At 58.7% G+C, this 16,081-nt stretch overlaps 1 protein-coding gene across 1 annotated transcript in view; it reads right to left on the bottom strand.

The window, feature by feature from the left end:
- The window catches only part of Adgrb1 (adhesion G protein-coupled receptor B1), a 63,287-nt gene that overhangs the window by 9,500 nt on the left and 37,706 nt on the right, over positions 1-16,081 (bottom strand). The window contains exons 17-23 of the mRNA XM_013520249.1: positions 15,865-16,009; positions 9,430-9,533; positions 7,612-7,714; positions 6,754-6,904; positions 6,150-6,219; positions 4,944-5,010; positions 4,337-4,422 (exon numbers count right to left, since the gene is read on the bottom strand). Of these exons, the coding sequence (XP_013375703.1) occupies positions 4,337-4,422; positions 4,944-5,010; positions 6,150-6,219; positions 6,754-6,904; positions 7,612-7,714; positions 9,430-9,533; positions 15,865-16,009 (726 nt within the window). The remainder of the gene's footprint in view (positions 1-4,336; positions 4,423-4,943; positions 5,011-6,149; positions 6,220-6,753; positions 6,905-7,611; positions 7,715-9,429; positions 9,534-15,864; positions 16,010-16,081) is intronic.

The raw sequence follows: 16,081 nt of genomic DNA, 5'->3' as shown, positions 1-16,081 counted from the left end.
CAGACAGGACAGAGACAAGACAGGCGCTTCCTCCTCTCCTCGGGCTGTGCACCCCACCTCCTGAGCCTGACCCTCCCTCCTCCAGACGCACCCCCAACGTTGGCCTGCTCTCCCTTGCCGCCTGCCACCCAGGCCTCTCAAAGGGGAGCTCACAGGCACTCTGGAAAACTGCCTCGGCCGCACCCTGGCTCTGTGTGACTCCCAAGACTGTGTGGCCTGGGAATACCAGGACACCCAGGCGGCACTGCCAGACGCCAGAGATGAGTGCCAGAATCAAGGTCGTCACCAGGGGGCGTGGCTGGCACCAGGACAGACTGCTCCTCTCCTTACTCAGGGCATCACTCTGCTGTTCTCTGAAGGAGCAGCAGGAGATGGGCAGCAGAACTGAACAGGGAAAGGGTCCAAGCTGTGAGATCAGGGGCAACAGGGCTGAGGGGAGAAAGGCTGTAATGACCCAGTGCAGCCAGGTACAGGACCCCCAAACGAGCAGGACTTGATAGGGGCCTAGAACATGGCTCAGCTACATTCCCACTGCTGAGAACCCGCCTGGGCCCAACCCTGAGGGAACAGCTTCTGGACCTCTGACGTCACAAGGTTCTGACTCTTACCACCTCCTCTCTCTAGGCCTTGCCCCATGCTGAGGCCTGGTCCTCCTTCAGCAACACTGGCCTGGGGGAGCTGCCAGCCAGTGCTGCTGTCCTCACCATCAAAGACTGTACCAGTGTCTCCCGGGCCTTGGAGCCATCTCCCGAGTGACCCACTCTCCGGCTCAAGTCGGAGTCAGGAGCAGCCCTGAAGTGCCCCACCACCTGGGACAGCAGTGCTTCGAAGCTGGACCTCACATGACCCTCTTTTTGCTGGACAACTATGAGGGCTGGAGCACCACCAATTCTACCTTGAGGATACGGCAGGGTGGGCCTCCCCAGGGCCTGCACCAGCTCTGCTCTCTACTTGACACCCCAGGCTACAGCAGCCCACTCCATGTCCCCATGGCGGGCAAGGGCTGAAGCAAGCTGACCTTCACAAAGTGACTCATCGTCACTCTGAGCAGGACCCCTCCTGGCTCAGGGCCTCAGCATCCCCACCATGACCGTGGGCCTGGTAACTTCTCTCCTCCTCCCAAAGCACCTGCACCAGAGTGAGGGGAGCAGAGCCCACCCATCCCTCGCAGATGGGCCTTGGCCCCAAGTCATCTTCCCTGTTTCCCTGCAGGGAGATGGCTCCCAGTATCCAGCTGGCAGATAGATGGCTTGGGGCCCCACAAATAATTCCTGGGCCCTGCAGCTTTGGAAATACTTCTGCACAGTCCTGGGAAGGACTCAAGTAGAGGGGAGAGGAAGTTCTCTCTGCAGTTGGGCATCCCAGGCCTGGGGGTCACTGCCGCTTGACTTGCTGCCTGGCCTTGAGGGCCACTGGCACAAAGCTCCACAGCTCCCCTCTGCCCCCTGCAGGGAGAGGGTCCACCCAGGAAGACCACTAGCCCCAAAGACCTAGCATTACCAGAGCAGGGCACATGGCTTCCGGGGCAGTGTGGGCCCAGCCCAGGGCAGCCCACTGCTTCGCTGAGCCCTGTGCCTTACTTTGCCCTCTCCTGCCACCAAATCTGTATCCAGGTGAGCTCCCTTAGTTCCACGGCTGGCACCCTCTCCCCATTGCTCAATTTCACTAAAATTAAAGGCTCTTAAAATCCTGGGCTCCAGTACCCATGTTGGGAGCAAACATGAAAGGTCCTGGGCTTAGCGTGTGACCTCAGGGAGGCATGGGAAAGATGCCCCCTTACAGCTGGGAAGTCTAGGCCCTCTAGGCCAATGAGCCGTGCTCAACTGAGCTCCAAAAGATGCCAGGTCACTAACCCCAAATCAGCCGTCCCTGCCCCCTTGACTGGGCTCCTTCTTGCCACCTCATACATGAGTCTTCACAGAGACACACAACACACATATGAAAACACATGCCCACATGGCCATACACACGTTCACACACATTCACACATACACATGCTCCCCAGCAGCTGAGATGCACACACACAGTCACTCTCTCACACAGGCGCATTTCTCCACGTATATCCGCAGTCTCACACATGCACAAGCTTATATGCTTACACTACCAAGTACACATTCCTCCCACCTTCACACTTCCATGTATACTCACATCAAATCTATATACGCACACTCCCCATTCATTCCTGCACACACCCTCACCTGCATACACACCCACTCTCACAGGCAGCGTGCACCTGCACGCTTGCACGTTCACACAGCCCCACCCTGTGCCCGAGGAGGGAGGAGCTGCCCATCAGGGAGGCCAGAGCTGCTACCCCCGTGCTGCTCTGTGCAGCACCATAGACAGGGCCAAGGAGCAGCACTGGGCCCTAGGGGGACAGGGCTCGCCCGCATCCTGACTGCCGCCTGGCCTGGCCCACTCTGACTCCTGCTATGTCTCCTGCTGCACATGCACAGGCCCCCGAATGTGGGAGAGAAGCTGAGGGCAGAGGCAGGGAGAAGGTGGGGAACCTAGGGAACCTGAGGGGCAGCAGAAGTGAGAGAACTGAAAGAACATAAAACAAACAAGTGTGACTGAGAAGAGAGCAGAGCCCGCGGCAGGCTGCGGCCAAGGTGGCAGCAAGGCACTAACATGGCGTTACTGGTGGCGTCGGAGGTGACATCGGCCGCAGAGAGGACTCCACACTCAGCACATTTGAGGGCGCGCCCGAGGGGGGCCCGGGGCAGCTGACTGCAAGTGAAACCAAAGGCTGAAACAAAAGCAAACATGTTCTCACGGAAACCAAGGGTGACAGAGAAGAGTAAACCAACCAAGAGGGCGCCTACAGGCCAGGCCTGTGGGGTGGAGCAGAGCACGGACAGAGCCTTGGGCCGCCTGCGGCCGGGCGTGGCGGCAGCAGGTAGCAGGATCTGGGTGCTCTGACCAGCTGATCTTGGCCTCAAATTTGCACAAAGCAGTCAATTCCTTGAGGGAGCCAATGCCACCTTCCTCTCTTGCCCAGGCAGGGCTGCGGGTTGCATCACAGTGTCAGCACTGTGGGGACAAGGTTCAGGAGCTGACCTGGGCTGTGGCCTCCTGCAGGGACATGTGGGTGTTCCCGTGCATGTGTGTATGGGCCTCCCTGTCTACACAAGGACAGGACAGGCATCTGCCTAGAATGCCCATGGCTGGGCCTCAATTCCAGCTGCACCAGCTACTCACCCTCCTTAAACCTCAGTTTATTCCTCTGCAAGATGAGAACATGAAAACAGTCTGCTTCAATGATTATTCTTTGTTTTTTGTTTTTTATTTGAGACAGGGTCTTGCTAAGTCACTAAGTGACCCAGGCTGGGTGTGAACTTGTGATCCTCCTCCCTCAGCTTCCCAGAGTGCCACTGACTGACAGGCATGTGCCACCATAATGGGCTTAAATGCTTATTCTAAATGCGAACGAAACAGGCCTTGGGAAAAGCACCCGACTCACAGGTGCTTCTAGGAATCTGCAGGTGAAGTCAGTGTGTGGCGCAGTGTGACTCCCAGGCCCACAAGCACACCCTGGGCCTCTCTGGTGTGTGACCGCTGACCAGTGTGTGAGGTGGAGTAGGCAAGGCCTCACAGGCCAGAGCTGAGGCCCAGGGAGTTGGGGGCCAGGCCAGTCAGCCACACAGCTCTCCCCTTGGGGAAGGCTTCCTGCTGCCCTTCACTGGGGAGAGTAGGAGGAGCCAGGAAGAGAGAGACAGAGAGGAAGAGAGACACAGCAAGACTGGCACAGAGGGGAGGGTGGAGTGGACCCCACACAGGCACCGGCCAGCCGGCAGGACAGACAGCAGCAGGGGGAAGGGGAGACTCATTGAGCAGGGCTGGGCTCCACCCCAGGGTCCAGGGGACCACCCTGGCCCTGAGGCCCAAGGCAGCAGCATCCACCCTTGGTGCTGAGCTTCTGGAGCAACAACCCCCACTGTTCCTGGGACTGTCCCCTCTGACAAAGGCCCCACAGGATAAGGAGTCAGTTGCCCAGAAAGGCAAGATCATACAGCAAACCTAGGGACCAGGGAACTGGCTCCCAGCTGTGGAGCTTGGGGGGCACTCCCCTCACCCAGAGCCCAGCAGAGGAGGGGTTTCTGTGAGCAGCTTCGCTATTCCTGGGACTTTACAGGGCCCCACCCTGTAACAGGTCAGATGCAGAGAAACTGAGGCACAGAGTGAGGCGGGGCCAGCTGTGGCCTGAGCAGGCCTTTGTGCTCTATGTCTCAGTTTGCCCACCTGCTCCAGGGTCCCCCAGCTCTGCACTGTTAGACTGGGCAATGGGGCATCTCCATCTGCAGGGGCAAGTAAAGCACCACGCAGCCTGGCCTACCCTGCCCGCTCCTTCAGCTTCTTGTCTGTGATGCCATCTTTGGACACCAGCTTGTTAAACACCAGGATCCCAATCACCATGTTCACCTGTGGGTAGAGAGGCAGTGTGAGCAGGGGGCCACACCCGTAGCACCCACATCCCACCTGTTTTTATAGTAGTGCCCCACCGCACAAACCAGTGCCAGCCATGTGAGGTCCCCCTGGCAACACATGCTGTTTTGCATTTGGCACCAAACAAATGGACAGGAAAACCCCAGGGCCCTAAAAGGGAAAGTCCTACTGGTGCCCACCAAGGCAAGAAGGCCCAGCCCACAGAGCTGGGTGCCGACAGCTGTGCAGGCAGAGACATCTATCTGCCGCCACTACCCTGTCACTCACCAAACCTGTACAGACATCCTGGCAGGTATATGGCTGGTACCCAATAATCAGGCAAGCTGTGTGCACAGGGACAAATGGAGTTGCCTCACTTCTGCACCCCCAATACCAAGGCAGGTCAGAGCATGGTTGAAGGGACCATCCACCCCTGGAGACCAGACTAGGCCAGGGGAAGGTAAGGAAACTGAGATCAGGCCCAGCCTGGGACAAGGGACACAGGCCAAAGTCAGTACCAGCACAACAGCGGCAGCCGGTCCCACGAAGGCGTACAGAAGTCCCCCCTCCAGCGAGAGCCAGCAGCTGGAGAAAATACAGGCTGGTTAGCATCTACCCACCCGCCAACAATGGGAGTGGTGCTACCAGCTTCTCAGAACAAGACGCAGCTGGGAGGCAGCAGAAGTGGCAGCACTTATTAAGCACTTGCTGAATGCAAGGTACGTCACTCTCAGCTTTGGAACACCCAGGAGTCCCCTGGCCTCCATCATCACCCTTAGCTACAGATGGAAACAGGCATGTGCCACTGGGAATGACACAGCATGGACCTGATTATCTCTCCTCTCCATAGAGTCCCCTCCCCAGCTCATATTCCCAATCCCCAGACTCCACCCACAGCGCCAGTGTTTTCTGTTAAACACACTCTTCTTCATCCTTCAGAATCCCACTTCAGTGGCCTCATCCCTTTGAGACTCTGGCAGGCCAGGTGTCCCCTCTTCTCGTCTTTGTGGAGTGTCCACATTTCCACTCTAGACCTCACCCTGACTGGCTCTGAGTAACTGCATCCTCATCCAGTCCCCCCAACACCCCACAGTGAGTCAGACCTGCTCTGGCTCCCCACTCAGCTGGGATCAGCTGCTTCCCTACCTGCTCCCCACGCATCCCATCCAGTAGCCCCACCACAGGTCTCTCCCTGTCTCCTTCCCCATCCTAAGCCTTCTCTCCCCACCTGGGGGCCCACACTGCCTCTAAGAGGAGCCCAAGTGTCCTGGTTCAGCATTCAAGACTCCAGGACCTGGTCCAAATGTCTACTGGGGCCCCTGGGATCTCAGGCACCACCCTGCCCCGCCCCAAGGGCACATGTGGGAGTATTTCTGCTCTATTCTGAGCTCTCCAGGCCTTCCCATCAGTGCTCTGCAGATGGGGACCCTAAAGTCCAGTGGCTAATAGCTCAACCAGGTCACAATGGGGAGGTGGGGGCTCTGGTGCTCCAGCCCATCCTCTCCACGCCTACCTGACCAGCTGGCCAGGAGCTCCAGCTGCAAGGCCCACCCTCCCTCAGGCTGAGATGGAACCCAGCCACACAGGGTCTAGGATACAGCTGCCATCACTTTCTAGGACTGCAGAAAGCCCTGCTCACAAGCTGCTGGTGACAGACCTCCTTCCTCCTCATCTGTCATCTGACATTTGCCCAGGGGTCAGTCAGAATCCCTGACTCAACTCACTAGTTCATGGTGCTGTACCCTTTGGCTTTGGTGAATCCCACAGAAATGGCCACAACCAGTGCAGGAAGTCCTAGAAGAGAAGCAGAAGAGTAGATATCAGCCCCACCACCGTCCATGGGTGTCAGCTTCCCCCGGCTCCCATCCCCCTCCTCTCAAGCCCTGCCTGTGGCGGAAGGGAGAAATGAGCCCAGAGCCCAGCCGCAGCGTGACACTGAGCATGTGAGAGGTGGATAGAAGGTGGCCACGTATGAGGACCTACAGAACCAGAAGTAAGACTGCCCGGTTAGGAAAGAAAACCCAGGCCCCAGTGACACTGAAACTCAGATAAAGAATCATTTCTCAGTATAAGTAGGTCCCAAATATTGCTTGAAATAGACCTGCACTAAAAATTATTCCTTATCTAAAAGTCAAATTGGCCAAGCTGTTTCCCTTGGCTACCCTAGAGGGGACAAAGGCTTGGAGTCCGGGAGCGCCCCCCCCGGGGGGGGGCTCTTCCCCAGGATGGCAAGGGAGGGGCTGCAGTGCAGGGACCAGCAACAGGAGGGTGGTTAGGAGCTCAGAATACAGCCCACAGGCCTGCCTGCCCCCGATTTCACACACTCACCCCACCCCAGGCAGACGAAGCGCTTTCGGATGAGCCGGTTCCGGAGGTGGCCAGTCACAGCCATGTAGGACTGCCAGGCCTCGGTGAGCACCCAGCAGAAGGAGGACAGGAAGAAGAAGTGCAGGAAGGCTGCCACCAGCGTGCACACCACCTGCAGGCAGGCGGCCAGGGGACTGGGCAAGCGTCCCCAGCCTCCTGCTGACTCCAGTGAGTGCCCGCCGAGACCAGGAGCGGCCCAGCGCAGCATCCTCAGCTGGTACCCGGCCAAGTGCACAGGCAGGAAGCAATCAATGGGCGACTTGGTCCCTGCCCTTTAATGGGCATTCAAGCATAACCTCCCCCTCAAGGTGGGTGCTTGTGTGACCCTGCCCACAAACTGCCAGGAACGGACTTCCCTCTCCAACTGCCACCAGATGCTGGCCTAGGGGTTACGGGGAGCCTCATTTCCAGTCATCTGTCCAGAAGGTAGTGGAATCTGAGGTCAAGAGAGGGCATATCACATTCCAAGGACCCACAGCAAGTTACAGATAAGTGTGCTGTGGCTGTGAGCTTCTATCATAGGACACAGGAGTGTTCCGGGGCCAGGCCTGCATTGTCTCTTTGAAATCCCTGGCCCCTATCCATGATGGTCCCAAGGAAGCTGAGGCCCCTACCCAAGGCCTGGGCCTGTTGTGTTTGGCAGGATGGGACATGAAGAGGATGGGGATGGGAAACAATGGGGTGCTTGGGGAGGGCAGGCTGAGGGGCCCCACTATATGCTGTCAGACTCGAGGCTGGCGGGGTGGGACCCATGCTGAGAGACCACCAGGACTCCACCCAAAGACGCTGGGATATATGTGGCAGGCAGAAGGCACCTACCTTGTTGCGAGTCTGGGTCTGCCCAATGAGAATGAGGGCATTGGAGGAGATGATGGACAGGCAGAAGTTGATGAGGATGACAGACCGTTCCGAGCGGATGTACCTGCAGGAGAGGTCAGGCCTGAGATGAGTACCCAACAGGCAGCTTCACAAGGACCAGGTCCCAGCTCCTCCCTGCAGTCACTGGCACCACTCCCACCGCCAGCATCACATCCATCACCATCGCCATTACCACCCCATCACCATTATCACCATCGTCACCATCATCACCACCAATAGGATCATTTCTACCATCACCACCATCATCACCATCACCACTGTCCTCACCATCATCATGATGGCCATGACCACTGCCGCCATCTCACCGTCATCAGCGTCACATTCATCACCACGGACACCTTTTGGATAGTGAGACCCACCCAGGTGAAGAGCAGAGGATGCAAGGGTGAGCCTTGGGGGACCCTGATACGTCTTTGATTTGCTGCATGACCTTAGGCATTAAAAAGTCCCCAAATGTGTATGGGTCCCCACTTCCTCACAGGGTACATCAGAACATTCCCTAACTGTAGCTGGACGGGGCACATGGTGGCCAGTAGCAATGGTTGGGAGAGGTGCTTTGAAAACTGTCAGTGCAAAGCCTCAGAAGGTCCAAGCCAGAGTTCAGAGCCTCTGGCCTCCATGTTTTAGGATACCAAGTACCTATAGTAGGTGCTGGTGGGTGGGGAGGGAAGCAGTGATAGTCCCCTACAGATCCCAGAGGGAGGAGCACTGGATGCTCTGCCCTTGGGCAGGACAATGGAGGGCACCTACTTTAATGGCCACTCAGTCATCAAGAGAGCTCGGGCTGCCCCTCCCCCACGGGCTGCATCGACCCCTCCTTGTCCAACCTCAGGCAGCAGCCCAGCCATCAGTTCCAATTACTGGCTCACATCGCACTGTCCCCAGAGCTGGAGTGGCCAGGCGCATGGGCTGCGAGCTCTGGCTACACTGGGATTCTCAGCTCAGCCCTGCGGCAGTGACCTTCAGCTTACCCTCTTGGCTCCAAGTTATTCAATGGGCCTGGACACAGCAAGCAGGGAGGCAGGCCCGCCCAGTGGGCACATGTCTGTAGCCACACACACTCCAAGTGGGGACACATGTTCACACCACATCTGTGATCACCCGGTCTGATGTTGACCCAAACCTTCCCCTACCACTCTACTGGGCTTCTCACTGGCTCAGACATGAGTCTCATGACTCACATCTCTCTCTTCCCCACAGCTTCAGCAGGGCCCACAACCCTACAATCCACATAGGGGACAGACAGGCCCTGCAAAGGGCAGGGGATCCTGGGCCCAGCCCCTGTGGTCCCTGTGCTTTTGGAAAGAGCACAGGGCAGGGATGAGCAGAGGCTATAGGCTCTGAGCCTGAACTAGCCCAAGAGAGCACTGTCTCTGAAGGTGCAGGCCTGATGACACACAAGAACAGAGTGGCCACAGGCACCCCAAGTGGGCAAAGGGCAGGTGCTCGGTGTGCCCAGCTGGGGTGTGTGCCTAGCTGATGTAATGCACTAAGGACAATGGAAAGTGGAACCTGTGCAGGTGGACCCAGCTGGAGATGGTGTGGCCCACGCATCCACCCCGTCCTATTTCTGTGCCCCCAGCCCCAGCGACACTCAACACACGCAGAAGTGGTGGAGTGGGCTATAGGACTGCTGCAGGCTGGGTTGGTAGCCTGGAAGGTGCTGTCCGTGGTGCTGGCACATGGATGCTGCAGGTGACTGGGAAGCTGAGAAAGTGAAAAGGAATGGAGCCCTGGATCCCCCAGCCTAGCACTCACCTCCACACAGACACGTAGATGATGACCAGCATGAGCAGGGTGAGTGAGGACACGCCGCAGCCCACGATAAGCGTCACGGATGGCACAGTAGCCTTCTCCATTGTCTGTGATGCCAGAAAAACCACAGAAGTGAGATGTGACCCAGCACATCCAGGCCACCGGTCAGCGGAGGCCCAGGCAGTCACCAAGGTCACTTGGTGAAGCCCTGGGGCTCCAGTTCGTCCCTGACGGCTCCTGTGAGAAGGCTGCTGTCTCCAGCACCCCAGGGGCACCAGGACCTTCTTTGCTGGGCTCTCCCTGCAGGGAAAACTCATGGTCCTGGGGGCTGGGGATTTAGCTCAGTGGCAAAAGCGCCTGCCTGGCAAGCGCAAGGTCGTGAGTTCGGTTCCCGGTACCGGAGAAAAACCAAAAAAAAAAAAAAAAAAGAAAACTCATGGTCCTTGCTGAGGGCTCCACCTGTTGCCTGCCGAGCCCAGCAATAAACCCCTTGCCCCTATAATGTCATGGACCTCCGTCCCGGGGAGGCATACCTACATCGTAGCAGAGTCAAGGAGGCTAAGGCCAAGCCTGGTCCCCAGGACAGCTCTCAGCCCCTGGTCCTGCAATCCCAGGGGTGGGAGGATATGCCTGTGGGGAGACATCCTGGGGGTGGAGAGACACGCCTGGCTCTCAGATAAGAGACCTATCTCCACAGCTGTAGTTCAAGCCACTGGGCAACTAACCCTTGCCCCAACTCCTCTTCCTCACCCTGACATTCCTCCCATAGCCCACCCAAGCTCTACTCCTCCCTGTAGCAGAAGACTCCATTTATTTCCTTATCTCAGCTGTACCCTCTCTGCCTAGCTCAGAGTCACCCCCACCTGCCTGGAAAGGCCACTAGGTGGCTGCTTGTTCCCACCACAGGGCCTTTGCACCAGCACTCCCCTCCACCTAGCATACTTCCCTTCATGTGGTTAGTGCTTTGGTTGGTTGGATCAGCACTCACCCCCTCCTGGGGGTGTCAAGGCCAGGCCCACCCACCCCACTTCCCTACCATGTGCCCTGCACAACCCTGAGCAGACAGGAGGTCCCTGCTTATACAGGGATGTGTTTGCTACTGTCCACACCAAGCACCACACAAGGAATCAGAGGAAGCTCCGTGGTCCCCTCCCCAGCCTTCTGACCCCAGCTCTGAGAAGAGCAGGAAGTGAGTCAGGAGCTGCGGGAAGGGACAAGCCTGGAAAGGATGGGTTTCTTCTGGTCCCTCACCCCCAAAACTGGCACTCAACTAGCCCCACAGCGCAGCTCTCGGACCCTGTGCACCTGCCACACTGCAGAATGAGACTGCCGGCCACAGGCCCTGATGCCTTTTCCCCCTGTACGAGGCTTTTAGCTTTCTCAGGTCCCCAAAGCATCCACCTCCCCGCTCAACCACTCTGCCTGTCTCTCCTTCTCTCTGAAATTGCACGCTGACCTCCACCCGTGCACATCCTGCTCCTGGGCTGGGCACTGTCCTTCCCCACCTGGTAAGCACCACCTCCTCCTGGCAGCCTCCCTGGTGCCTTGGCCCCTTTGCGTGTCACCCTGACCAAGCCTATGACTGCTATCCTCCCAAAGGCCCAGCTTAGTGTGCTAGGCCAATGAGAGAAGATGTGAGAGGCAGGACCTGGGGAAACAGAAAATCATCCAAGGCCACCCAGGCTCAAGCACATGGTGGCATGGCGGCCAGCAAAAGCCTAACACACAAACCTGCATTTGCACACAGAGCTGAGATTCTGAGAAGGGAGCTATGGCCAAGAGTGCTGGTCTGGGATCAGCACACCTCAGAACTTGCGGCAAAGTCTCTCCCTTGAAACTTGCTGAAGAGCCTTGGTGCTCACTGTCCCCAGCCGTGGTTCCCTGGGAGCTGCTCCATTTACCATGACTTGGGAGGCAACATACAGATGGGCCACATTCAGCAGTAAGTCTTTTGGACATGGCAGAGACCCATGCACTCAGGGCCAGCCCCCTGCTGCCCACACACCCTGCCTGCCGTGTTCCTTCGGCCTCAGGCCCACAGCATCGCTGAGCTCTGGGCCCCTTGCCACCTTCCACCCACCTGCCGCCCACTGCTCTGTGAAGCCTCAGGCTTCAGCCACCACACCCCGACTGAATGCTGCCCTGGGCAGACCGCATCTGCTTGCTACTTGCTCTGAGCTGCGTCTCTGCTGCTCTGAGAGGTGGCTGACCTGTGGCTCCAACCTCAGGTGACAGACCACACACCTGCCATGCCACAGAAGCGCAGACACACACCAGGCACAAGCACTACCTCCTGCGCCAGCACCACACTGGGCTCCTGGAGTGTGACTGGCACCTTCGCTCCAGCTGTGCCTCCTCTGGAATGAGGCTGGTTCCTTCCCGAGCAGAGGTGCTACCATCCTCCAGGGCGGCTCTCTGATGACTCTGGAGGCGGGCCAGTTGCTCTCATCCACCTCAGCTGTCTCCACCAGGGATGCGAGGCTGAGAGGGACAGCACTGTATCCCTGGGGGGGCTCTGCTCAGACCCCACTTCTGCTCAAAGCCCTCTGGGATCAGACTCCCATTGCACTGTGACTTTGGGAGGTCAGGTTGACAGGGCTATGTAGGGGGAAGGTGGCCCCACCAAATGTTCCAAGGCCCTGAGCAGGTCACAGGTGACCAGTCAAGTAGTTTGTACCTTTGCCATGGCTGACCCCAGCCGTGACTTCTGTGGCCATCTGCCTCGTCTGCCCTCATTAGGCCTGGAAGCCACCAGCCCACCCACCTGCCTGCCTGCCCTTTGCTCCTCCCCACCTGGCCCTTGGTCCCTCCTGACAGAAGGGGACAGGCAGAACCTGGGCGGGGTGGTCAGGGTGTTTCATTAGGAAGGCTGGACCAGAGAACTCAAAGGCAAGAGACGGGCCCTGACTTCCCAATAGGAGACAGAACCAGGCTGGCCACCTGCTGGAGACCAGCTCCCATGCCAAGCTCACTACAGCCCCAGGGCCTTGGCACAGGCTGCTCTTGTGCCCATGCGCTTCCCTGACCTTCCTCTCATTGAAATCCCTGTCTCATAGAAGCCTTCCTGAACCAGCCTCCTGGTTCTCTGTATAGAAATATATCCCTTGTCCTCTCCAGGGTCCTGCCCCCCTCACTAATGGCCTTCCTTGTTTACATGGTTACTGCCTGCCCCTACCTCATGAACTTCTGACTCCTGATTGTCTCTCGAGTCCTGTATACACCTTATGTCCCTAGAAACTGACTTCTATCCTGTGTCCCCATTTTCCTGTCATTCATCCAACACTACCTATGGCACCCAAATGCCCACAAAAGTAACCCTACTCCAGCCGTAGACGACATCCTGAACTCTGTCACACCCTAGGCCCCCCATCAGGTCACACCCTGACCACTGAGTCCAGCTACAGGCTAATCCTTGACCGAGTCACGAGCTGAGCCTTGATCTCAGTCACATTCTGAGCCCTGATGCAGGTCACACTGTTCTTGATCTTGGGCTGGTTTTGGTCATATGTCAACCTGACCTGATCACACACTGAGCCCCGATCCGGGCCGCACACAGAACTCTGACTCTGCCTGCAACCTGCAAGCAGCCTGTGCTCATCATGGAACTGACACCGAGACCTGTGCTCTGCAGACTGTTTACTACATGCAGGGCCGTGTCAGGCGCCATAAATATATCACCCAGTACAATCCTCACCACAGCTCCGGGACAGGTGGCCTCATCCCACTCACAGGTGTGACTCAGAGCAGTTACTCAACTTTCCGGCAGCCATGGCCCGAGGTGGCACCGTGCATCTGCACCCACACCCTGGCTGCAGGCCCGGCTGGGGGCTCCTGGTCTCACCTCCCCAGTCAGCGTCGCCCATCCTGGCTTGGGGGCCTGCCCCTGGCCCCCCACTTCTACATCATCCCAGGCCCTTGTTTGCGCAGCCATCCCTTGAGGCCGCAGCCTCTGCCCACTCAGACCCAACAGCCCATGTGCAGCACACAGTCCACCCCCGCCAGCTAAGGAGGGGAGCACTGTCTCTCCTCACAGATGCCCAGCTCATCCTTGCTCACTCCTCACCTGCTAGCTGGCTGCTCTTCCCTCACTCCCGCCAGAATCCCCGGGGTTTCGGGACCCGAGCAACACCCCGCTTCTCAGCTGCCTCCTTCTCAACTCCTCTCTGCCTTACCCCAGCCCTGGCCTTGCCAGCAGCGCTCACATCTCTACCTCTCCCCCACCTGGACCCACAGCTGTCTCCCACATTGCTGGCAGTCGCCTGCCTTTCCACTCTCCCGGGATGGCTATCACTGCTCCGCACAAAGCTCAGCGGGTGAACTCCTGTGTACCCTGTAAGACCCATCTCCAAACCTCCTCTTGGGGACCTGCGGGGAAGGAAGCTGCTGCACTCGAGGGCTGAACTCAGCCCTCCCTCCTCCAGCCTATGCTGCCTCAGGCCTGTCTGAGCACCCATCTGCTATCTGCTATCCCGGGCCCCTCTGCTGACCCCTCAGCACTGCCAGGGTGGGAACGGTGTGGGAAAAAAAGAGGACAGTGAGGGTTTCTGGTGCTTAGCACTGGGAACCCAAATGGTGCCAAACACAGTCTGGTCTGAGTAAGTCACGCAGTCCAGCAGGGCCAACAGACTATCTTATGGCTGGGGAAACTGAGGCTTGGTCCCAAGGCTAGTGTAGTGCATGCCTGTGTGCCAGCTCCTGCACCCTTGACTTCAACTGCTCTGTCTAAGAAGCGAGTGACCGACATGCCCCACTGGTACCCTTCCTTTATCATCCCTTGCCTTGATGCTGCAAACACCCCCCCCCCCCCGCTTGGGTAGTCATTGATCTCTCCCCACAGGGTGGGATGGCTCACTCCCTACAGGCCCCGGCTCCTGAGCATCACACCCAGCCACTACCATGCTCAGAGCTCTGCCCTCACCCACAGTGTCCTCACATCCAGCCCTGGGCACAGAGAGCCCCCTATTTTACGGGGGGAAATTGAGACTCAGGAATAACCCAGGGCCACAGGTTGCAAGGACAAGCTTGCATTTCCAGACCTTGGTGCTGACCTCCCATGGTCCAACCCTGGGCTGGGAAGGGGGAAAGGGACACGGCCATCCACCCTTCCCACCTGGTCCCCACACCCCCGAAGAATAGCAGCCGCTGGAGACCATGGTGTGGCCCCGTGCTGCCCAGACCAGCCCTGTGGAGCTCCAGGAAAGCTATGCAAGGGGCAGCCTGCCGCTTTCATGTCAGCAGCCATCTAGCAAAATACCACCTCTTCCAGGGAGGTGCTACCAGGCTACTACGTAGGCCCTGCCCAGAGAACCAGCAGTAAGTGCAGCCTTTCCTGCAGGGCTGCCTGACAGGAGGGTGGGCACACTGGGGTCAGGGCCAAGCGTACAGACCTCTGCCCAGCCCAGCTGTACCCCAAGGCCTTAAACACGCCTCTCCCCAGAGCTCAGTTCCCCCCCCTGTCAACAGAGGAGCCCAATGGCAGTGATCTATCAGATCCCACCCAGCCTGACCTTGTGCAGACCCCAACAATCAGCATTTTCCACTTTACCCAGTTTCCAAAGAACAAAGGGATGGCAGAATGTTTTTTGAGGCCTGGCACTGCCTTCCCCATGAAACCTGGTGCTACTAGGCAGGCTATCCACCCTCGACATCCAGAGGAGCCATATCCCCTCCCCTGCCTGCTCTCCATGCCCACGATGGGACCTTTCCACACATGGTTTGGGCTGTCCCTCCTCCCGCAGCACAGGCCCCTGTCCCTGCGCTCTGTAGTGTGCTGGTATGGGCTTGCCTGCCAGGTGACCCTGTAGGGCCTGGGCCTTCCTGGGGCTGGTGAGGCAGCTTGGTTGGCCCTGGGCTGGGACTAGCACCCAGAGCCCTGCCAGCAGGCCGGCCCCAGATACTGTCACCATAGAAACTGTCAGCCCCCACAAGAATCCCAGGAACAAAAAGGAGGCCCCTGACACAGGGGCCTGCCTAAGGACCTGAGCCAGGCCCAGCAGCACCGGCCACCCCTACAGCACTGCCTGGGGACACAGCCACCTCCGTAGACAAGCCTACACTTAGAGTGGGTCCCAAAGGGCTCAGAAAAGGTGGCAGCTTCTCCTGCTCCCAATCCCTGGGAGGCCAGGGGACCAAGGGAAGGGGTACGCACGGGCCTGGGCTCCCCAGCTCCAGAGCTCAGGACCAGGCATAACTGGCTCCCGGGGGAAACAGCTCTCTCCAAGGTCCCTGCCACCTCGGAGAGTGGACAAGGGACCCACCATCAGGCACTTCCCAGGGGTCTCCAACACCACGCTGCCAAGGGCCCGGGCTCCCATTCATCCTCGCCAGGCACAGAGACCCCCGGGCACCGGAAGAGCAGGCACCCTCCCCTCCCCCGCCGCTCCCACCCGCCGCCGACCCCTCCCCACCCCACCTCCACCACCCCCACCGGGGTCTCACCGCGTCGGCGCTGAGCTGCGCTAAGATGGCGAAGGTGGAGAGCCGGTCACACAGGCAGCGCGTCCGGAGGGCGTCGAGGGGCACCGTGCGGCAGCCGCGCCACGACCACGGTCCAAGCTGCGGGGGGGCGGAGGAGGAGGAAGGTCTGGGGGCGGCGGGACACGGGAGAGACAGGCAGCGTCAGCGGCGGCGGCCCGCGGGGGCCCCGAGCGCCGCC

Source organism: Chinchilla lanigera, unplaced genomic scaffold (assembly GCF_000276665.1).
Source record: "Chinchilla lanigera isolate Chin_1 unplaced genomic scaffold, ChiLan1.0 scaffold00053, whole genome shotgun sequence".
Lineage (NCBI taxonomy): Eukaryota > Metazoa > Chordata > Mammalia > Rodentia > Chinchillidae > Chinchilla > Chinchilla lanigera.
The sequence above is the reverse complement of the archived record's forward strand: the minus strand, read 5'-3'. Positions and strand labels throughout refer to the sequence as shown.